The sequence below is a fragment of the Salmo salar genome, chromosome ssa07 (genome assembly GCF_905237065.1).
Source record: "Salmo salar chromosome ssa07, Ssal_v3.1, whole genome shotgun sequence".
In the NCBI taxonomy this organism is placed as follows: Eukaryota; Metazoa; Chordata; class Actinopteri; order Salmoniformes; family Salmonidae; genus Salmo; species Salmo salar.
This window is the reverse complement of record NC_059448.1, coordinates 56,454,748-56,479,020: the sequence shown is the minus strand read 5'-3', so window position 1 is coordinate 56,479,020 and position 24,273 is coordinate 56,454,748. Positions and strand designations below refer to the sequence as shown.

At 45.5% G+C, this 24,273-nt stretch overlaps 1 protein-coding gene across 15 annotated transcripts in view; it reads right to left on the bottom strand.

The window, feature by feature from the left end:
• The window catches only part of LOC106609740 (neuron navigator 3), a 388,938-nt gene that overhangs the window by 58,431 nt on the left and 306,234 nt on the right, over nt 1-24,273 (bottom strand). For all 15 annotated transcript variants that reach the window (XM_045722334.1, XM_045722323.1, XM_045722324.1 and 12 more), the window contains 2 exons: nt 17,191-17,595; nt 15,880-15,999 (listed from right to left, as the gene is read on the bottom strand). In XM_045722334.1, coding sequence (XP_045578290.1) covers nt 15,880-15,999; nt 17,191-17,595 — 525 coding nt within the window. The remainder of the gene's footprint in view (nt 1-15,879; nt 16,000-17,190; nt 17,596-24,273) is intronic.

The window sequence follows — 24,273 nt, the reverse complement described above, 5'->3', positions numbered from 1 at the left end:
GGTCTGATCCCCTGTACTGGCACAGCACAACCTGGATCCTCTCCTCTCTAGGATAATGGTATTCCACCTCTCTATGTGGGGCACCAGATTAAAGAGGTGTGTCTCTATTGTCCCTAGGTGTCTTACGCTTGTGACAAATCCAATTCTCCATTCATTCATTCATTCATTCATTCATTCATTCATTCATTCATTCATTCATTCAAAAACCACAATTACTGTGGCCACCCAGGAAATATGTGTGAGGATCGGATCAGTCATAATTAGGTGTAAACTAGAGATCAGTATGTCTATATGGACTAGTCTACCATGTATGCATTTTCATCAACTGTGCTACAGCAGTTTTCATGGTGAATGAGCTAGAGGTTAGGCATTACAATATGACAGCACACAATCTATCCATGATCATCCTCAAACTTCATCTCTAGTCTTCTGCAAATTCTGGATATCTTGTTTACGGAATCCATGATTGGCGTCTTTGATCGAAACAACCGAGGCCCATGTAGACTCATAAAACTTTTATCGCTGTAATTATGCAATAACACGCATCATTTAATATGATTACATTTGTATAATCCACAACAGAGCCAGGCAGCGCGGCAGTCAATTGAATTATTCATAATGTGACTTTCATTCATTCTTATAAAAATACTAAATTCAATCATCCCAGGTAATATTCCTTTTAGACCCATGATTTCACATCACACAGAACTTCCCAGAAAAAGGCTGGCAACAACAAGCCTCCATTACCATTCAACCACCACAGCCCTCTGTGGTTGCCTCTGGCCTACTTCTCTGAATCACCCGGCAATATAGTATCAACAAAAAGGAATCTCTAGCTTCAGAAACTCGGGCCGCCCCCCACTGCTTAACACACATCATCAGCTGATTATAACAGGGAATGAGTCTTACTGTCGTTGGGCTAATGATCCTTCTGTTTGTTTATCCCTGTGCTGGAGAAACACAGCCCTGTAAGGCATCCACATTAGGACAGTCCCACATCCATGGAAGTTGTGTCTGAGTCACTTCCATGGATGTGTGACTATATCCAAATATGGACACCTTCACCCTGCAAGAAAATCAATCCTCGTTGCCAGACAAACTCACTGGGATGATTCTTTGTCATCGCCCTGTGTTTGGCGGCGGCCATATTAGCCATCATTCATGACTCGACATCGATCTGAGCTGGGGCATTTAGTCACAGAGTAGCTGCCTTCCTGTCAATACCCTGCCTTTCTATATAATGAGGCGTGACAGCACTAGTCTGTGTTGATGTACTTTGTTTCAGTGGCGCTCGTTTGTCCTCAAACTTCGACCGTCTCTTGAGGTGTTGTGTCAGCCTTGACAAGTATTTGGCTCGGTGTAGGGTGAAGTTGCCACAAGACGCTGATCTTGGGTCAGTTTGGCATTTCCCCCTACTTTTGATTAAGATAAAGTTTGGGGGAGAGGAATCTGATCCTAGTCACCCCGGAGCATTTGGCTCCAGCATTTATCCATTTGGAAATAACCAATGCCTTTGTACGCAGTGTCTCTCAGCTGTAACTTCCAGGATGTAGACACTTCAATCTTTTTTTCCAAGTTCTCGCTTGCACCGCATTCTCAAGGGCATCTCCCAGGCACCTGCACTGCAATCATTATAACTCTGGCAAGCTGCGACTCTCTCTTTCTCCCTTTCAGATTTTAGGCTCTGCATCGAGCAACAGCAAACACCAGTTAATTACAACTTTTCAGTCTCCAAAACATTAGAAAACCGAGAAAGAGCAGCTGCTTCTAGTAATGGGGAAAATGCTACGCTACGTTATCTCACTGTACTGAACCCAATTCACATGCATTGCTATTTCTGTTGACTTCTACTTCGAGCCCATTTCCTCAGACGTAGATCGGATATACTAGATCTGGCATCCAAAATAAACAAGGCTTCACCCCCCCTCGTTTTGTGTATGGGTGTGTTTGTGTGTGTGTTTGTGTGTGTATTTGTGCGTGTGTGTGTTTGTGCGTGTGTGTGTGTTTGTGTTTGTTTGTGCGTGTTTGTGTGTGTGTGTGTGTGTGTGTGTGTGTGTGTGTGTTTGTGTGTGTGTGTGTGTGTTTGTGCGTGTGTTTGTGCGTGCATTTGTGCGTGTGTGTGTTTGTGCGTGCGTGTGTGTGTTTGTGCGTGCGCGCGTGTGTGCGTGCGCGCATGTGTGCGTGCATGCGTGTGTGTGTGCGTGTGTGTGAATCTACTACACTGTGGGGCAGAAGCAGGGAATACAAAGATAATCTAATTCGATGTAGTGTTTGGAAGAATCTGATAACTAGATGCTGTCATGGTACCATGTCTATAGCTTATGCTACCTGTTGATGCTCTCTGTTGATGCTCTCTGTTGATGCTACATGTTGGTGCTCTCTGTTGGTGCTACATGTTGATGCTACATGTTGATGCTACATGTTGATGCTCTCTGTTGATGCTACATGTTGATGCTCTCTGTTGATGCTCTCTGTTGATGCTACATGTTGGTGCTCTCTGTTGGTGCTCTCTGTTGGTGCTACATGTTGATGCTACATGTTGATGCTACATGTTGATACTCTCTGTTGATGCTGGATGATCCCCAGGATACAAAGCCCTCTGGGGGGGAACACTACCTGTCCCCCCCCAACCCCTCCCTGGTGCCAGACAGGGTTGACCGCACCTCTGATCCTCTGATGTGTCTACTGGGAGAGAGGAGAGGACATATGGCCACAGAGAGGCTACCTACCTGTTTTTGCCTAGTGGATGAATTGCAGAAACACCGTTGGCCTACATGAGGGGAAAGATAGTGGGCATAACCACAAAAGATATTATGCATAACACAAAATAACCTAGCGTCTACCATACCCTAAGTCCAATCACCTTGGTTGGGTCGGACAAATCCTTGACCTTCTAAACTGAGCCTCATACTGGCTTTAATACATGACACTTAGCAGACGCTTTCATCCACAGTCAGGTCGCAGTTGTAAATGAGAACTTGTTCTCAACTAGCCTACCTGGTTAAAAAAAGGTGAAATAAAAAAATGTATTAAAAAAGTCACGCGCGCATACATGTTATATATGGGTGGGCCCAGTGGGAATCAAACCCACGATCCTGGCAGTGCAAGTGCCGTGCTCAACTAACTGAGCTACACTTACCGACAAACAATTTAAACATTCATATTTTGCACAGGCTTTCTAATAGACCCCTACATCATACAGTAGGATACCCTATCCTGATGGGAGATGATGCCTCATCCTGATGAGAGATGATACCCCATCCTGATGAGAGATGATACCCCCATCCTGATGAGAGATGATACCCCCATCCTGATGAGAGATGACATCCCATCCTGATGAGAGATGACATCCCATCCTGATGGGAGATGACACCCCATCCTGGTGGGAGATGACACCCCATCCTGATGGGAGATGATACCCCATCCTGATGAGAGATGATACCCCATCCTGATGAGAGAGGATACCCCCATCCTGATGAGAGATGACACCCCCATCCTGATGGGAGATGATACCCCCATCCTGATGGGAGATGATACCCCCATCCTGAAGGGAGATGATACCCCCATCCTGATGAGAGATGATACCCCCATCCTGATGGGAGATGATACCCCCATCCTGATGGGAGATGATACCCCATCCTGATGGGAGATGATACCCCATCCTGATGAGAGATGATACCCCCATCCTGATGAGAGATGATACCCCATCCTGATGAGAGATGATACCCCATCCTGATGGGAGATGACACCCCATCCTGATGGGAGATGACACCCCATCCTGATGAGAGATGACACCCCATCCTGATGAGAGATGACACCCCATCCTGATGAGAGATGATACCCCATCCTGATGAGAGATGATACCCCATCCTGATGAGAGATGATACCCCCATCCTGATGAGAGATGATACCCTATCCTGATGAGAGATGACACATCATCCTGATGAGAGATGACACATCATCCTGATGAGAGATGACACATCATCCTGATGAGAGATGATACCCCATCCTGATGAGAGATGACACCCCCATCCTGATGAGAGATGATACCCCATCCTGATGAGAGATGATACCCCCATCCTGATGAGAGATGATACCCCATCCTGATGAGAGATGATACCCCCATCCTGATGAGAGATGACACCCCATCCTGATGGGAGATGACACCCCATCCTGGTGGGAGATGATACCCCATCCTGGTGGGAGATGATACCCCATCCTGATGGGAGATGATACCCCATCCTGGTGGGAGATGATACCCCATCCTGATGGGAGATGATACCCCATCCTGATGGGAGATGATACCCCATCCTGATGAGAGATGATACCCCCATCCTGATGAGAGATGATACCCCATCCTGATGAGAGATGATACCCCATCCTGATGAGAGATGATACCCCATCCTGATGAGAGATGACACCCCATCCTGATGAGAGATGACACATCATCCTGATGAGAGATGACACCCCCATCCCCCTCCTACAGTAGGACCAGAATACATATCTGTGACAATCTGTGCCCATTCCTTACACCATTGACTCTGCTAAATTATTTAGACTTTAATTAGTACGGTCAATGGGTTCATGACAGGCCCTTCCTCCCCAGGAGAATATTACTCTGGTTAATGATGAATACAGTTTGCTGAATGGGGATTGCCAGAGAAACTTGGACCAATGCCAGTGCATAAGAAATGCCAGAAAAACTGAGCTTCAAAGTAAAACATTGTTTCACTCTGAGCCATGGTAAACAAATAGATAATTAGTGTATGCAATGAGGAAACCGTGCTTTTTCCATTTCTAAGAGACGGCACACACACACACACACACACACACACACACACACACACACACACACACACACACACACACACACACACACACACACACACACACACACACACACACACACACACACACACACACACACACAGCAGGACACCTATATCTACAATGAACCTTCTTGCAACATTACTTGAAAGCACATTTTCTGACACAGCAGGTACTATTTTGGACATTGCAGTAAAGTATTTTAAAACTGACTGCAAAAACAGAAAGTCCTACAAATAACAACTTCAGGTTGTGAGCAAGGACACTTTCCTTTCAAGTGGTGCCCTCAGTGGTTGCTTTAGTGCACATGAACTGTACCAGAAGCATAACCCTTATATAATAACTGGCTTTGTCAATGACTCTGCAAAAACCATCCCCTGTACTGCTTACTTCAGCACTGCGGAGCCATGAAGTGATACCACAACCGCTCCCTCCTGTCTGGATCAGTGTGTGTCTGCTGTTTAACAACACACACACACACACACACACACACACACACACACACACACACACACACACACACACACACACACACACACACACACACACACACACACACACACACACACACACACACACACACTCCAATCCCCCAAAGCTTCCTTTTCAAACAGAAAAGTGCCGAGCCAGCTGCCATCACCAGTCCGGCCTCCTCCTAGCTGGCTCCATGTAGGAAGCAGAGGGATAGACTTAGAGACAGAGACGCTAAAAGCAGAGCCCTTTACTTATTCATGCCTGTGCTGGGAATCAGGAGGCTGTCGTGTCAAAACACACCCGCTTGTGCCTCGACGGCCTCGCCTGACAGTAGAGCAACGAGCACACACTCATTTATGATGCATGAGTTGGGCTATTTTTAGATGGGCTGTTAGCCAGAGCAGAAGTCACAATTGTTTTATAATGCCAGATCATGAGAGTGGATGTAGAAAAGCCACAGTTTGACTAGTTATTGTGTCTACTGCAGACTGGCAACACCGTTTAGGGGGAAATGCATCACTTGCTTAGGCATCTGTTCATGAAGGTGGAATTTCAGATTGTAACAGCATCAGAACCAAATTTGTACCCATTCTTCCATCGCATTTTCCATATCAAATGCTGAAGGCCAGTACATAACATGACCTTGTCAGAATCCAATATTCTCTTCAGAGTAGGTAACAAAGGCTTGGAATGATTCTCCTTCACTGTGGCTCAAGGATTGACTCAAGACCTTTCTCTTTCATGTGAATCACCTTGACAGTGAATAGAGGCTTTGTTTTGACGGCCGTCTCCTTGGATGCAAGTTTTGCTACCGCCTCAGGGCATTAACCACAGCTAGCTGCTAACAAAGGTCTAAAGGGTGGCGGTGCAAGACGTCTCAATACTGGTGAAACAGGAGGATGAATCTTGACCGGCGGTGCAAGACGTCTCAATACTGGTGAAACAGGAGGATGAATCTTGACCGGCGGTGCAAGACGTCTCAATACTGGTGAAACAGGAGGATGAATCTTGACCGGCGGTGCAAGACGTCTCAATACTGGTGAAACAGGAGGATGAGTCTTGACCGGCGGTGCAAGACGTCTCAATACTGATGAAACAGGAGGATGAACCTTGACTGGCGGTGCAAGACGTCTCAATACTGATGAAACAGGAGGATGAGTCTTGACTGGCGGTGCAAGACGTCTCAATACTGATGAAACAGGAGGATGAGTCTTGACTGGCAGTGCAAGACGTCTCAATACTGATGAAACAGGAGGATGAGTCTTGACTGGCGGTGCAAAAACATTTAGAACCTGGAACAGATACTGCCCTTGGTTCTCTCCAGATCTGACTGCCCTTGACCAGCACAAAAACATCCTGTGGTGTTGAGCTTTAGCATCGAATTTCCCCCGTGATATGCAACTTTTCAGGGAAGTTAGGAACCAATATACACAGGCAGTTAGGAAAGCTACGGCTAGCTTTTTCAAGCAGAAATTTGAATCCTGTAGCACAAACTCAAAGAAATTCTGGGACACTGTAAAGTCCATGGAGAATAAGAGCACCTCCTCCCAGCTGCCCACTGCACTGAGGCTAGGAAACACTGTCACCACCGATAAATCCACTATAATTGAGAATTTCAACGGCTGGCCATGCTTTCCACCTGGCTACACCTACCCCGGTCAACAGCCCTGCACTCCCCACAGCAACTTGCCCAAGCCTCCCCCATTTCTCCTTCACCCAAATCCAGATAGCTGATGTTCTGAAAGAGCTGCAAAATCTGGACCCCTACAAATCAGCCGGGCTAGGCAATCTGGACCCTCTCTTTCTAAAATTATCTGCCGAAATTGTTGCAACCCCTATTACTAGCCTGTTCAACCTCTCTTTCATATCGTCTGAGATTCCCAAAGATTGGAAAGGGGGAGACACTCTAGACCCAAACTGCTATAGACCTATATCTATCCTACCCTGCCTTTCTAAGGTCTTCGAAAGCCAAGTTAACAAACAGATTACCGACCATTTGGAATCTCAGACGAGACATTATTGTGCAGCCGTATTCATTGACCTGGCCAAGGCTTTCGACTCTGTCAATCAACACATTCTTATTGGCAGACTCAACAGCCTTGGTTTCACAAATGATTCCCTCGCCTGGTTCACCAACTACTTCTCTGATAGAGTTCAGTGTGTCAAATCGGAGATCCTTTTGTCCGGACCTCTGGCAGTCTCTATGGGGGTGCCACAGGGTTCAATTCTCGGGCCGACTCTCTTCTCTGTATACATCACTGATGTCACTATTGCTGCTGGTGATTCTCTGATCCACCTCTACGCAGACGACACCATTCTGTATACTTCTGGCCCTTCTTTGTACACTGTGTTAACTAACCTCCAGACGAGCTTCAATGCCATACAACACTCCTTCCGTGGCCTCCAACTGCTCTTAAATGCAAGTAAAACTAAATGCATGCTCTTCAACCGATCACTGCCCGCACCTGCCCGCCCGTCCAACATCACTACCCTGGACGGTTCTAACTTAGAATATGTGGACAACTACAAATACCTAGGTGTCTAGTTAGATTGTAAACTCTCCTTCCAGACTCACATTAAGCATCTCCAATCCAAAATGAAATCTAGAATCGGCTTCCTATTTTGCAACAAAGCATCCTTCACTCATGCTGCCAAACATACCCTCGTAAAACTGACCATCCTACCAATCCTTGACTTCGGCGATGTTATTTATAAAATAGCCTCCAACACCCTACTCAACAAATTGGATGAAGTCTATCACAGTGCCATCCGTTTTGTCACTAAGGCCCCATATACTACCTGCCACTGCGACCTGTACGATCTCATATCCTGGCCCTCGCTTCATACGTCGCCAAACCCACTGGCTCCAGGTCATCTACAAGTCTCTGCTAGGTAAAGCCCCGCCTTATCTCAGCTCACTGGTCACCATAGCATCACCCACCTGTAGCACGCGCTCCAGCAAGTATATTTCACTGGTCCCCCCCAAAGCCAATTCCTCCTTCTGCCGCCTTTCCTTCCAGTTCTCTGCTGCCAATGACTGGAACGAACTGCAAAAATCACTGAAGCTGGAGACTTATATCTCCCTCACTAGCTTTAAGCACCAGTTATCAGAGCAGCTCACAGATCACTGCACCTGTGCATAGCCCATCTGTAAACAGCCCATCCAACTACCTCATCCCATACTGTATTTATTTATTTATCTTGCTCTTTTGCACCCCAGTATCTCTACTTGCACATTCATCTTCTGCACATCTACCATTCCAGTGTTTAATTGCAATATTGTAATTACTTCGCAACCATGGCCTATTTATTGCCTTACCTCCCTTATCTTACCTCATTTGCACACACTGTATATCGTTTTTTTTCCTACTGTATTATTGACTATATGTTTGTTTATTCCATATGTAACTCTGTGTTGTTGTATGTGTCGAACTGCTGTGCTTAATCCTGGCCAGGTCACAGTTGTAAATGAGAACTTGTTGTCAACTAGCCTACCTAGTTAAATAAAGGTGAAATACTTTTTTTTTTAAAGACATCTCAGTACTAATGAAACAGGAGGATGAGGCCATTGACTGGCAGTGCTACTGTGCCATCTCAACACTAATGAAACAGGAGAATGAGGCCATTGACTGGCAGTGCTACTGTGCCATCTCAATGCAATATGGGAGAGAGAGGGTCAAAGTAGAGCAAAAAGAACTCTCCCGCCAAATTCTACTACATCCCAGAATTTTAGAATTGAAAAATATTCTTATTCTGGAGAATGTGGAAACGGTCGGTGGAGAAGCCAGCTACGACCCGATCCGTTTTGTTTCATGTTTGTGACCTCATGAAAGACAATACAGCCACATTACCCTAACTCTGTTTATACAGGTTCCTCAGTTGAGGCTTGCATCTAATTCTTGTATAAAATGAATGAGTAAAGATTAAACTATTTGATGTAAATTATGTAATGTGATATTTAGTCTTCTAAATGAGAGAATTGTTTTCAGAAGTAAACTGATGCTCACTCAGCGGCCACGGCCAAGTGAATAGACATTGGTTGGAAATGATGAACCAACCCTTTTTCTACATTTCTATAAAAGCCCCCGTGATGAAAAGCCACCTTAGTTCCAAATAACGGGAGGACTTGTCCCCCACGTTGAAAAGGGCTAATTCTAATTTGAACTCTGCAGACCAGGAAACGTGAGAGCTTGCTCCACACGTGAAATGGTATGAACTCTGAACTATTGATCCCCTAAAGAAGAAGTGCATACTAAACTAGCAGATATCAGACTGCAGCTGAAAATATGCTCAAATCTAGTACGAGAACACTGACCAACGCGGACGAATCTCCAGAGTGAGATGAACCTCTCAGACCACGTGAACCTCTCACACGACGACCCGGAAGATTCTACAAAGGACGAGGGCGACATCGACTGAGCAAACCAGATCCTCACATCACCAGCTCAACTATCGAAGCCAGCTTCATGTGAATACAATGCATTGCTTTTTCGATTGAGCGATCATTAGTGGCATATGCATTTATGACGTCAGTATTGAACAGACTCAAGCACACATCCACTCCAACTGTTTAGGCAGCCTACTGTAAAAAAAACAACTAATAAAAACTCCATAGCACTAAACACAAATCCACACTGTTTCCGCACCAGATGGTCTCTTCCTTCAAATGTTACTTACCATTCCCAATCAGTATTAATTTAGATGGATTTAGCTAGGTAGCCTCCGTAGTGTTGCGGATACCACTTCCTTGAGAGCTGCCAGGGGACTCGTTGGTTAGCAGACATAACCATGAAAGGTAATGAGCCCCAACGGAGCGCTTTATGCAAAAAACGTTTTTTTTTTTTTTACAGTACCTCCTCCAAATCTCTCTCTCTCTCCATCTCGCTGTCTCTGGCTGAGGATGGGCCTGTTTACTGTGTCAATTAGGCCTTGTAATTTGTCAGGGAGCTGTGACCAATGGGAAGGAAGACTAGTCCCAAGATGGAAGCTCATTTTGGGTGGAATAGTGTCGGTTTGTTTTCCTGGACCCAGATTAAGACTATTCCTGGACTTAAAAGCAATTTCAAAGGAGATTCCCTACAGAGTATTTCTATTTATTTATCCGGTACTAGGCTTTATCTGGGTCCAGGAAAACAGTCCATCAAGTTTAACAACCAAGCCCAAAAGTTTAAATTGAGAAATTCAATTGGTTTAACATGTTAAATTGCTTACTATTAACTACCGGTGTATGGAACAATATTCGATTTGGTTGGTTTAAAGCTGAATTTCAGGATGGAGTTTCTCACATAGTAAACTGCTAACTACTGGACCTTTGACTGTGAAAACGCAGTGAAGAGGCAAGTGGGAACTCCAGGTCAAAAGACACCAGGCATCAAAGCAAGTCTTTATTGCTTCTAATAAGCCTGTAGTCAACCATCTCCGTAAAAATGCTCCTGTTGTGGAGAGAGCACAGTTTCTCTACGTGAGAAGCATGTAGTACCAGTTTGGATGCCGAGAGGACAGGAGAGAAAGTTTGGGAAAAGGTAGGCAGGGGCTTTAGGAAATATGGACTTCTGCATGTTCCGAGGTGTTCCAAAAGTTTTGGGATGAGAATGATTTGAGTGTATCCGTCACGGTGGAAGAGAGAGAGAGAGAGAGAGAGAGAGAGAGAGAGAGAGAGAGAGAGAGAGAGAGACTGCACAAAAGCCTAGCTCAGTTGAGCGAGATGCTCCCAAATGAATTTCCTTCCCAGAGCCTGTCAGATGTCAGTGGGACTGAGAAATGTCAGACGCTACAATCACACACTGACACGCACTGGATGCATCTCAAATGGCACCCTATTCCCTATATAGTGCAGTATTTTTGACCAGAGCCCTATGAGCCCTGGCCAAAAGTAGTGTATTATATAGGGAATAGGGTGCCATTTAGGATGCAGATCCTGAGGCAGACAGGAAGGAAGCATTAGAGCAGGGGGATTTAGCCTCCCTCCTCCGGGCAAAAAGCAGCCTTCCGTAATTCACTCCTGAAAGATTCTTATCTAGGCTGCTATACCTGGCCTCCTTCCCACGTCTATGGGATCAGAGACTACATATCCCATTATCCCTGAGGTGCCAGACTATGCAACTACGTCCTCCAGTAAAAGTCACGCTGTCATCTTAAAGTTTGGTATGAATTAGTTAGGGGTAGTGAATAGAGCGTAGTACATGCAGGAGGAGGCGATCCTGGGTTCAGATAGTATTTGTAATCATTCAAAAACTTTGAGCGTTTGCTCTTGCCTGCCAGAAGCAGGTTTATTATGTCAGGGCAAGCTCAATCAAGCTTAGATAAAATATTTTAAATGATTTCAAATAGTATATAAACCCACGTCTGGAGGCGATATGAGTGAAAGTGGAGTATGGGGGAAGACAGCACAGTGGACAGCACAGTGGACAGTGTGGTCTGGACTTCTGATGCGTTTGATTAGCTTGAATCTATCAGTCAGTTCACCTCCAGATCAAAGCTGACAGGCTGACAGCGAGATGAGAGTTAACGTGATGAGTGTAGAGGTTATACTGTATTCAAACCCGCCGCTTTGACGGTTGGAAAGTCCCAGATATGATCTGACTCTCTCCTCTGACTGCTACAGAGAACCTCCAACCCTCCAGCATACAAAATAACCGTTTGATGATCAAGTCTAGGAGCACAAAAGAAGACACACCAAGCAAAATATTTTTCTTCCTCTTTGATAAATCAACAAAATATTTACTCTGCTCAGACCCTTTCTCTTATTCTGTCCTCCTGTTCGCCTCAGTCAAATAATGACAGTTACCATTATAGTCAGAACCACAAATGCATAACAAATAATAATAATAATAATAATAATTGAACAGATAGGAAATTAAACATACTATCAAACCAAAGATTTTATTAGAAGCTTGAAAAAGTTCTGCCTCCAGAACCGTGGATTCTGACAGTCTGATAATTGAATAAATCTGGGAGTCCACAGAGTAACCAGCAGCGTAACGTTCTTTGTTTCACGGAAACGTGGCTCACTCGAGACACGCTATCGGAGTCGGTACAGCCACCTGGTTTCTTCTTGCATCGCGCCGACAGAAACAAACATCTCTCTGGTAAGAAGAAGGGCGGGGGGGTATGCCTTATGATTAACGAGAAGAGGTGTGATCATAACAACATACAGGAACTCAAGTCCTTTTGCTCACCTGACTTCCTGAATTCCTCAATCAAATGCCGACCGCATTATCTACCAAGAGAATTCTCTTCGATTATAATCACAGCCGTATATATCCCCCCCAAGTAGACACATTGATGGCCCTGAATGAAATTCATTGGACTCTATGTAAACTGGAAACCACATATCCTGAGGCTGCATTCATTGTAGCTGGGGATTTTAACAAGGCTAACCTGAAAACAAGACTCCCTAAATTTGATCAGCATATCGAATGCGCTATCCGGGCGGAAAAAATGGACCATTGTTACTCTAACTTCCGTGACGCATACAAAGCCCTGCAAAGTCCTACAAAGACCACGACTCCATTTTGTTGCTCCCAGCCTTCAACGCTGGTCTGACCAATCTGATTCCATGCTTCAAGATTGCTTCGATCACGTGGACTGGGATATGTTCCGCATAGCATCGGACAATAACATTGATGAATACGCTGATTCGGTGAGCGAGTTTATTAGCAAGTGCATCGGTGATGTTGTACCCACAGCAACTATTAAAACCTTCCCCAACCAGAAACCATGGATTGATGGCAGCATTCGTGCAAAACTGAAAGCGCAAACCATTGCTTTTAATCAGGGCAAGGCGACCGGAAACATGACTGAATACAAACAGTGTAGCTATTCCCTCCGCAAGGCAATCAAACAAGCTAAGCGTCAGTATAGAGAAAAAGTAGAGTCGCAATTCAACGGCTCAGACACGAAAGGTATGTGGCAGGGTCTACAGTCAATCACGGACTACAAAAAGAAAACCAGCCCCGTCGCGAACCACAATGTCCTGCTCCCAAACAAACTAAACAACTTCTTTGCTCGCTTTGAGGACAATACAGTGCCAAGGACACGGCCCTCTACCAAAACCTGCGGGCTCTCCTTCACCGCAGCCAATGTGAGTAAAACATTTAAACGTGTTAACCCTCGCAAGGCTGCCGGCCCAGACGGCATCCCTAGCCGCGTCCTCAGAGCATGCGCAACCAGCTGGCTGGTGTGTTTACGGACATATTCAATCAATCCTTATCCCAGTCTGCTGTTCCCACATGCTTCAAGAGGGCCACCATTGTTCCTGTTCCCAAGAAAGCTAAGGTAACTGAGCTAAATGACTATCGCCCCATAGCACTCACCTCCGTCATCATGAAGTGCTTTGAGAGACTAGTCAAGGATCATATCACCTCCACCCTACCTGACACCCTAGACCCACTCCAATTTGCTTACTGCCCCAATAGGTCCACAGACGATGCAATCACACTGCACACTGCCCTAACCCATCTGGACAAGTGGAATACCTATGTAAGAAAGCTGTTCATCGACTACAGCTCAGCATTTAACACCATAGTACCCTCCAAACTCGTCATTAAGCTCGAGACCCTGGGTCTCGACCCCGCCCTGTGCAACTGGGTCCTGGACTTCCTGACGGGCCGACCCCAGGTGGTGAAGGTAGGAAACAACATCTCCACCCCGCTGATCCTCAACACTGGGGCCCCACAAGGGTGCATTCCCAGCCCTCTCCTGTACTCCCTGTTCACCCATGACTGCGTGGGCGTGCATGCCTCCAACTCAATCATCAAGTTTGCAGACGACACTACAGTGGTAGGCTTGATTACCAACAACGACGAGACAGCCTACAGGGAGGAGGTGAGGGCCCTCGGAGTGTGGTGTCAGGAAAATAACCTCACACTCAACGTCAACAAAACAAAGGAGATGATCGTGGACTTCAGGAAACAGCAGAGGGAGCACCCACCTATCCACATTGATGGGACAGTAGTGGAGAAGGTGGAAAGTTTTAAGTTCCTCGGCATACACATCACGGACAAACTGAAATGGTCCACCCACACAGACAGCGTGGTGAAGAAGGCGCGTCACCAAAAACACTCACAAACTTTTACAGATGCACAATCGAGAGCATCCTGTCGGGCTGTATCACCACCTGGTACGGCAACTGCACCGCCCACAACCGCAAGGCTCATCAGAGGGTAGTGAGGTCTGCACAACGCATCACTGCGGGCAAACTACCTGCCTTCCAGGACACCTACAGCACCCAATGTCACAGGAAGGCCAAAAAGATCATCAAGGACAACAACCACCCGAGCCACTGCCTGTTCACCCCACTATCATCCAGAAGGCGAGGTCAGTAAAGGTGCATCAAAGCTGGGACCGAGAGACTGAAAAACAGCTTCTATCTCAAGGCCATCAGACTGTTAAACAGCCATCACTAACATTGAGTGGCTGCTGCCAACATACTGACTCAATCTCTAGCCACTTTAATAATAAAAAATTCGATGTAATAAATGTATCAATAGTCACTTTAAACTATGCCACTTTATATAATGTTTACATACCCTACACTACTCATCTCATATGTATATACTGTACTCTATACCATCTACTGCATCTTGCCTATGCCGTTCGGCCATCGCTAATCCATATATATTTTTATGTACATATTCTTATTCATTCCTTTACACTTGTGTGTATAAGGTAGTTGTTGTGAAATTGTTAGTTTACTTGTTAGATATTACTGCATGGTCGGAACTAGAAACACAAGCATTTCGCTACACTCGCATTAACATCTGCTAACCATGTGTATGTGACAAATAAAATTGGATTTGATTTGAGTACTGCATCCAATTTACAAACATTTCTCAAACTTCCAAGAACACATTCATTTAAGTCTTCTCAGAATCCCTTTATCCACGCTGCGACATCACCTCATCACTTCTCTCCCCGCTTCTATGATTGCCTGTCGTCAAATCACAGCTTGACAGAATTAAATCAATGACACATTTCTCTTCCGCCTGGTTTGTGACGGCAGCTTTCTCTCTGTCTGGGAGACTAGAGAACATGTCATTTCTGGCGAAGGGCATTCTCGTCTTACATCTACATCTTGGTAATTTAGGAGACGCTCTTATCCAGAGCGACTTATATTCAGTGCATTCAACAACCACATATCACAGTCAATGCTAGTAAAACCTTCCTTTAAAAAAAGCAGCTATCGGTAAAATCAGTGCTAATATGAAAAGCTATTAGAGAGAAACTGTGGAATTTGATCTACAACGCACCATGTGGATGCAGCAGGCTTTTGCTTCAGCCCAAGCAGTAACACAAACTGATTCAACTAATCGTATTCTTCAATCAAGAAACCAGTTTCTCCCATTGGTTTCAATACAGTCTATAGGGTTGGAGAACTAGCTGTGGTCCAGAAACACAAGTAACGCTCCGTGTTAAAGTTTCCCCTAGGTACAGATCCAGGATCAGCTTCCCCTCCCCCAATCCTAGCCTTAATCGTTAGTGGAGAAAATGAAATAATGATCCAAGATCATCAGCTAGGGGAAATTGCACCCTCCTCCACCAGTAACCCAAATAGTTGTGATGAAGCCACGCCCTTACCTGTCTGCGTCCCCGTGCACCTCCTTGACCACCCTCTGGGTGACCTCTAGCGACGTGTTCAGGTCAGGGGCGCGACCGACGTTCCGTGAGTATAGGTGAAGACCACCGTCTGTAAGGTACCTACGAAGAAGAAACTAAATCACTAAGCTGGGTAAGACCACCGTGTGTAAGGTACCTACGAAGAAGAAACTAAATCACTAAGCTGGGTAAGACCACCGTGTGTAAGGTACCTACGAAGAAGAAACTAAATCACTAAGCTGGGTAAGACCACCGTGTGTAAGTTACCTACGAAGAAGAAACTAAATCACTAAGCTGGGTAAGACCACCGTGTGTAAGGTACCTACGAAGAAGAAACTAAATCACTAAGCTGGGTAAGACCACCGTGTGTAAGTTACCTACGAAGAAGAAACTAAATCACTAAGCTGGGTAAGACCACCGTCTGTAAGGTACCTACGAAGAAGAAACTAAATCACTAAGCTGGGTTGTGTTCGCCACTGTGAGTATCGGGAGTGTGAGTGTGTGTATTGGGAGTGTGTGTGCGTGTGTGCATGCCCACATGTGTGCGCACACACTTACAGGGTTGTAATCAGAGATGGCTGATAGCATATGAAAACACATTAGGTTTAAGCTAATTAGGATCATAATTCAGCTAATCACTTTTTCATCCCTAGGTGCTATACGTTTTGCCCCTACAGTAACTTAATCATAGTTAATGTGGATGGTTCGTTCGGGTGGTGTTCAATAAATCAATTTCCTACATGAACAAATAAGATGGGAGAACTAATGCAGGGATGAGTTCCACATGGCACCCTATTCCCTTTATAGTGCACTACTTTATACCAGAGCACTATGAGGCCTGGTCAAATGTTGTGGACTATATAGGGAAAAAGGTGCCATCTGGGACACAGATCATGTGGGTGTTGGGGAAGAGCACTTATCAGTGTTCACAGAGGAAGGTTAACAGCTAACACACTGATCTACAATAGATTTGGGGCTATTCTTACTCACTGGGCGATGTGTCAACCAGTGCACTATTGAGAGTTGGTATGGAATGTACATGTATGGTGAATTCCTCCCGTTGCAGCTCAATAGCTGTGTGAATGCCACAACTTCATCACCCCTCATATGTTCTCCTGTCTCACCATTCCATTTGGAAGAATCGCAAAGGCCTTGGCAATAACTGTGATTTTCTTTTCAGTAACAGGACTGACCCTGAATGTGTGTGTGTCTGGGGGTGTTGGGACACGTTTACGTTCTAACCAACGGACAATATAGAATCGATTCTATTCTGTCTATGGCGTAGTCGCTTACCCACTGGTGATGTCATCTGTCTTGACGTTCTTCCCCAGGATGTCTCCGTCGCTCATGTACCCTGCCACGTCCATCTCCAGCATCCCCTCCGGCCCTCCTCCCTTCTCCCCCTGCTCGGCCCCTCTCGCCCCTGCCGTCGCCGCTCGCCTCAGGGGGGCGCTGTACACAAACCGGGAGGAGTCCGAGTGACCGTACCGCCCAGTGGCGCCACCTGTGCTGGCACCCGTCCGAGGTGGTGGGCCTGTGGTGTAGGTACTGGGCATAGAAGGGGCGTCGCCTGCTTGTAGGCGGGGGCTTGGGGCTGATTGGCCGAGGCGCCAGGAGGTCATGGGGGCGGAGCGACTGGTGATGCTCCGCCCGTTGACCTCTGTGGTCACTGTGCTGTCGAAGGTCGTCTCCAAGGTGCTGAAGAGGGCAGAGAGTTGGAGAGAGCAGAAAAGAGAGAGAAAGAGGAAAAGAGAGAGAGAGAGAGAGGAAAAGAGAGAGAGGGAGAGAGGAAAAGAAAGAGAGGAAAAGAGTGAGAGAGGGGGAGAGAGAGAGAGAGAGAGAGAGAGAGAGGAAAAGAGAGAGAGGAAAAGAGTGAGAGAGGGGGAGAGTGAGAAAGAGAGCGTGATTAGGAACGTTTAGGGACAGATCAGCTCAGCCCCCTGGCACAGCCACAGAGAGGATTTGAGCAGAGAGATCAATACTTTCAGCTCTGCTGACACTTCACAAATATTCCCAATCTTTCCACCAGGGTGAGCTCTGGGGTGCACAACTGATCCAAGATCAGCATCTAAGGTCAACTTCACCCCAAGGTGACAGGAGTTTAGTTTGGAGAGACCCTGTTGAATGACCATACGGTGAACCCATAGCCAGCTCAACACACAGACCCAAATGTCCACTCCCTAAAATATGTTCCTATTAGCATGTGCACTGTTGTATGAAGGATAAATTGCTCAGGCAGAAAGATTGAAGCAGTTTCCCTAAAATGGATGCCACTCGTTACCTCCACATACACACATCACCTACTGTATGTGTGTGTTTGTGTGTGTCTGGCCTGCTATCTCGTAGCCTGACCTTTCTAAAGTTCTATTTCTTTCAGTGTTTTAAAGGGATAGTTCACTCAAAAACTATGCAAAACACAATCTCAGTTTTTGCTCTGTACTGAAAGTGCTCTATTGCACACACACACACACACACACACACACACACACACACACACACACACACACACACACACACACACACACACACACACACACACACACACACACACACACACACACACACACACACACACACACAGCTTGAGCTCTCTCTGGTGGAAAGATAACTACATTACACTCATGTCTGGAGGTCATCTCCATCATTGGTGTATAATCCACAAATATCAATGTCCTAAAATCTACATGTTCCAATACATTCCATCCTATTCACACTATAGCTGTTTATATCTCATGATTTATAAAACAGGATATAAAACTTGATTTTAAAGAGATTCAAACTGTATCTAACAAGAGCCAAAGTAAAGATGTTGAGAGGAGCATGACAACAAGATGGTTTGTGATGATCATTAGGGACAGATCCCATCCATCTTAAACCACTCTCTAACACTGAGACTGATCCATCTCTAACCACTGTCTAACACTGAGCCTGATCCATCTTTAACCACTGTCTAATACTGAGACTGATCCATCTCTAACCACTGTCTAACACTGAGCCTGATCCATCTTAAACCACTGTCTAACACTGAGACTGATCCATCTTTAACCACTGTCTAACACTGAGACTGATCCATCTCTAACCACTGTCTAACACTGAGCCTGATCCATCTTTAACCACTGTCTAATACTGAGACTGATCCCTCTAACCCCTGTCTAACACTGAGACTGATCCATCTTAAACCACTGTCTAACACTGAGACTGATCCATCTCTAACCACTGTCTAACACTGAGCCTGATCCATCTTAAACCACTGTCTAACACTGAGACTGATCCATCTCTAACCACTGTCTAACACTGAGACTGATCCATCTTAAACCACTGTCTAACACTGAGACTGATCCATGTTAAACCACTGTCTAACACTGAGACTGATCCATCTCTAACCACTGTCTAACACTGAGACTGATCCATCTTAAACCACTGTCTTACACTGAGACTGATCCATCTTAAACCACTGTCTAACACTGAGACTGATCTATCTCTAACCACACTGAGACTGATCCATCTTTAACCACTGTCTGAGACTGATCCATCTCTAACCACTGTCTAACACTGAGACTGATCCATCTTAATCCACTGTCTAACACTGAGACTGATCCATCTTAAACCACTGTCTAACACTGAGACTGATCCATCTTAAACCACTGAGACTGATCCATGTTAAACCACTGTCTAACACTGAGACTGATCCATCTTAAACCACTGAGACTGATCCATGTTAAACCACTGTCTAACACTGAGACTGATCCATCTTAAACCACTGTCTAACACTGAAACTGATCCATCTTAAACCACTGTCTAACACTGAGACTGATCCATCTTTAACCACTGTCTAACACTGAGACTGATCCATCTTTAACCACTGTCTAACACTGAGACTGATCCATCTTTAACCACTGTCTAACACTGAGACTGATCCATCTCTAACCACTGTCTAATACTGAGACTGATCCATCTCTAACCACTGTCTAACACTGAGACTGATCCATCTCTAACCACTGTCTAACACTGAGACTGATCCATCTTTAACCACTGTCTAACACTGAGACTGATCCATCTTTAACCACTGTCTAACACTGAGACTGATCCATCTTTAACCACTGTCTAACACTGAGACTGATCCATCTCTAACCACTGTCTAACACTGAGACTGATCCATCTTTAACCACTGTCTAACACTGAGATTGATCCATCTTAAACCACTGTCTAACACTGAGACTGATCCATCTTAATCCACTGTCTAACACTGAGATTGATCCATCTTAAACCACTGTCTAACACTGAGACTGATCCATCTTTAACCACTGTCTAACACTGAGACTGATCCATCTCTAACCACTGTCTAACACTGAGACTGATCCATCTTTAACCACTGTCTAACACTGAGATTGATCCATCTTAAACCACTGTCTAACACTGAGACTGATCCATCTTAATCCACTGTCTAACACTGAGACTGATCCATCTTAATCCACTGTCTAACACTGAGACTGATCCATCTTAAACCACTGTCTAACACTGAGACTGATCCATCTCTAACCACTGTCTAACACTGAGACTGATCCATCTCTAACCACTGTCTAACACTGAGCCTGATCCATCTTTAACCACTGTCTAATACTGAGACTGATCCATCTCTAACCACTGTCTAACACTGAGCCTGATCCATCTTAAACCACTGTCTAACACTGAGACTGATCCATCTTTAACCACTGTCTAACACTGAGACTGATCCATCTCTAACCACTGTCTAACACTGAGCCTGATCCATCTTTAACCACTGTCTAATACTGAGACTGATCCCTCTAACCACTGTCTAACACTGAGACTGATCCATCTCTAACCACTGTCTAACACTGAGACTGATCCATCTTAAACCACTGTCTTACACTGAGACTGATCCATCTTAAACCACTGTCTAACACTGAGACTGATCCATCTTAAACCACTGTCTAACACTGAGACTGATCCATCTTAATCCACTGTCTAACACTGAGACTGATCCATCTTAATCCACTGTCTAACACTGAGACTGATCCATCTCTAACCACTGTCTAACACTGAGACTGATCCATGTTAAACCACTGTCTAACACTGAGACTGATCCATCTCTAACCACTGTCTAACACTGAGACTGATCCATCTCTAACCACTGGGGATGTGTGAGGTCACAACCATGTGAGTGTTGGTTTGTGAGTGTGTGTGTGAGATTCTGTGTGTGTGTGCGGTTGTATGAGGTTGTGTGTGTGTGTATGAGGTTGTGTGTGAGGTTCTGTGTGTGTGTGTTGTTCTCTGTGTGTGTATGTGTGTGTGTGTGAGCTATCAGGAGCACACAGAGGCTTCAGCCATGTGATCCTAGCCGGGGAAGGAGATAGCTAGCAATGTCACAGTCTGCATCACCATCAACCTCCGATCAACACCCGCTGAATTCTCCCCTTGTAGAGACACACACACACACACACACACACACACACACACACACACACACACACACACACACACACACACACACACACACACACACACACACACACACACACACACACACACAAAGGTGTCAGTTGCAGTTGACAGCGATGTTAGTTAATATGGTGTAACGTTACAGCAGAGTGTCTCTATGGAACAATATGTTTCTGCAGTATGTGGACAGAGAGAGAGAGATAGGGAGAAGCAGTGTGTGTGTGTGTGTGTGTGTGTGTGTGTGTGTGTGTGTGTGTGTGTGTGTGTGTGTGTGTGTGTGTGTGTGTGTGTGTGTTTGGAGGAGAGCTGTGACTGTAGCGTTCCAGACCTGGTTGCCAGATCCTGATCAGGTATCCCCCATAGTGTTTGAGATAACCTGCTGTGGCGTGCCACTGAGCAGGTGTGTTTGATTATTCCTGTGCCAGTGCTGTGTGCAGGCAGGAAGCAGGAAGGCAGGGTGTGGGAGCCCCATTGTCAGAGGGTCACCACTGCCCCCTATGGCACATGTTGGTACCGCAGCTCCAATAATGTAGTCTGAAGCGATTCTCTAAAGCCCTGTTTACACTTGGCACTAACATGGATCATGTGACCTGATCTTATCCACATCCTGATTGTGCCCACATTTTCCGAAATTTGTCTACACATGGTATTAAAAGGTGTCTCTTATCCGTCCATTGTGTCCGCATTGTGATAAGATTCCCTGGTGGCTCCTTGAAGGCAAATTATTTCACAGCTATTCTTTCAAAATAATATTTATTTATTTATTTTATGACACATATAGATGCCATTAGCCTATGGTGCCAGCTGTCAATGATTTCAGGATCAGGATGATTTACATGGTTTAACTGTCCAGATCCGTCTACTCTACATAAGACACAATGCATGTCTGACTACTTCCTGAAGTGATATATATCAGTGTCTAGGTGGGGTCTGACTACTTCCTGAAGTGATATATATCAGTGTCTAGGTGGGGTCTGACTACTTCCTGAAGTGATATATATCAGTGTCTAGGTGGGGTCTGACTACTTCCTGAAGTGATCTTTATCAGTGTCTAGGTGGGGCCTGACTACCTCCTGAAGTGATCTATATCAGTGTCTAGGTGGGGTCTGACTACTTCCTGAAGTGATATATATCAGTGTCTAGGTGGGGCCTGACTACCTCCTGAATTGATCTATATCAGTGTCTAGGTGGGGTCTGACTACCTCCTGAAGTGATCTATATCAGTGTCTAGGTGGGGTCTGACTACTTCCCAAAGTGATCTATATCAGTGTCTAGGTGGAGCCTGACTACTTCCTGAAGTGATCTATATCAGTGTCTAGGTGGGGTCTGACTACCTCCTGAAGTGATCTATATCAGTGTCTAGGTGGAGCCTGACTACCTGAAGTGATCTATATCAGTGTCTAGGTGGGGTCTGACTACCTCCTGAAGTGATCTATATCAGTGCCTAGGTGGGGTCTGACTACCTCCTGAAGTGATCTATATCAGTGTCTAGGTGGAGCCTGACTACCTCCTGAAGTGATCTATATCAGTGCCTAGGTGGGGTCTGACTACCTCCTGAAGTGATCTATATCAGTGTCTAGGTAGGGTCTGACTACCTCCTGAAGTGATCTATATCAGTGTCTAGGTGGGGTCTGACTACCTCCTGAAGTGATCTATATCAGTGTCTAGGTGGGGTCTGACTACTTCCTGAAGTGATCTATATCAGTGTCTAGGTGGAGTCTGACTACTTCCTGAAGTGATCTATATCAGTGTCTAGGTGGGGTCTGACTACCTCCTGAAGTGATCTATATCAGTGTCTAGGTGGAGCCTGACTACCTCCTGAAGTGATCTATATCAGTGTCTAGGTGGAGTCTGACTACCTCCTGAAGTGATCTATATCAGTGTCTAGGTGGGGTCTGACTACCTCCTGAAGTGATCTATATCAGTGTCTAGGTGGAGCCTGACTACCTCCTGAAGTGATCTATATCAGTGTCTAGGTGGGGTCTGACTACCTCCTGAAGTGATCTATATCAGTGTCTAGGTGGAGTCTGACTACCTCCTGAAGTGATCTATATCAGTGTCTAGGTGGAGTCTGACTACTTCCTGAAGTGATCTATATCAGTGTCTAGGTGGGGTCTGACTACTTCCTGAAGTGATCTATATCAGTGTCTAGGTGGGGTCTGACTACCTCCTGAAGTGATCTATATCAGTGTCTAGGTGGGGTCTGACTACTTCCTGAAGTGATCTATATCAGTGTCTAGGTGGAGCCTGACTACCTCCTGAAGTGATCTATATCAGATTCTAGGTGGGGTCTGACTACCTCCTGAAGTGATATATATCAGTGTCTAGGTGGGGCCTGACTACTTCCCAAAGTGATCTATATCAGTGTCTAGGTGGGGTCTGACTACTTCCTGAAGTGATCTATATCAGTGTCTAGGTGGAGCCTGACTACCTCCTGAAGTGATCTATATCAGATTCTAGGTGGGGTCTGACTACCTCCTGAAGTGATCTATATCAGTGTCTAGGTGGAGCCTGACTACCTCCTGAAGTGATCTATATCAGTGTCTAGGTGGGGTCTGACTACCTCCTGAAGTGATCTATATCAGTGTCTAGGTGGAGTCTGACTACTTCCTGAAGTGATCTATATCAGTGTCTAGGTGGGGTCTGACTACTTCCTGAAGTGATCTATATCAGTGTCTAGGTGGAGCCTGACTACCTCCTGAAGTGATCTATATCAGTGTCTAGGTGGGGCCTGACTACCTCCTGAAGTGATCTATATCAGATTCTAGGTGGGGTCTGACTACCTCCTGAAGTGATCTATATCAGTGTCTAGGTGGAGAGGCTGGTGGGGGATGGGGCCCAGGGCATGAGTCAGTCCACATACAGTAGTAGGTGACAGATCCCTCACATTTCCATGTATCTAATACACACACACAC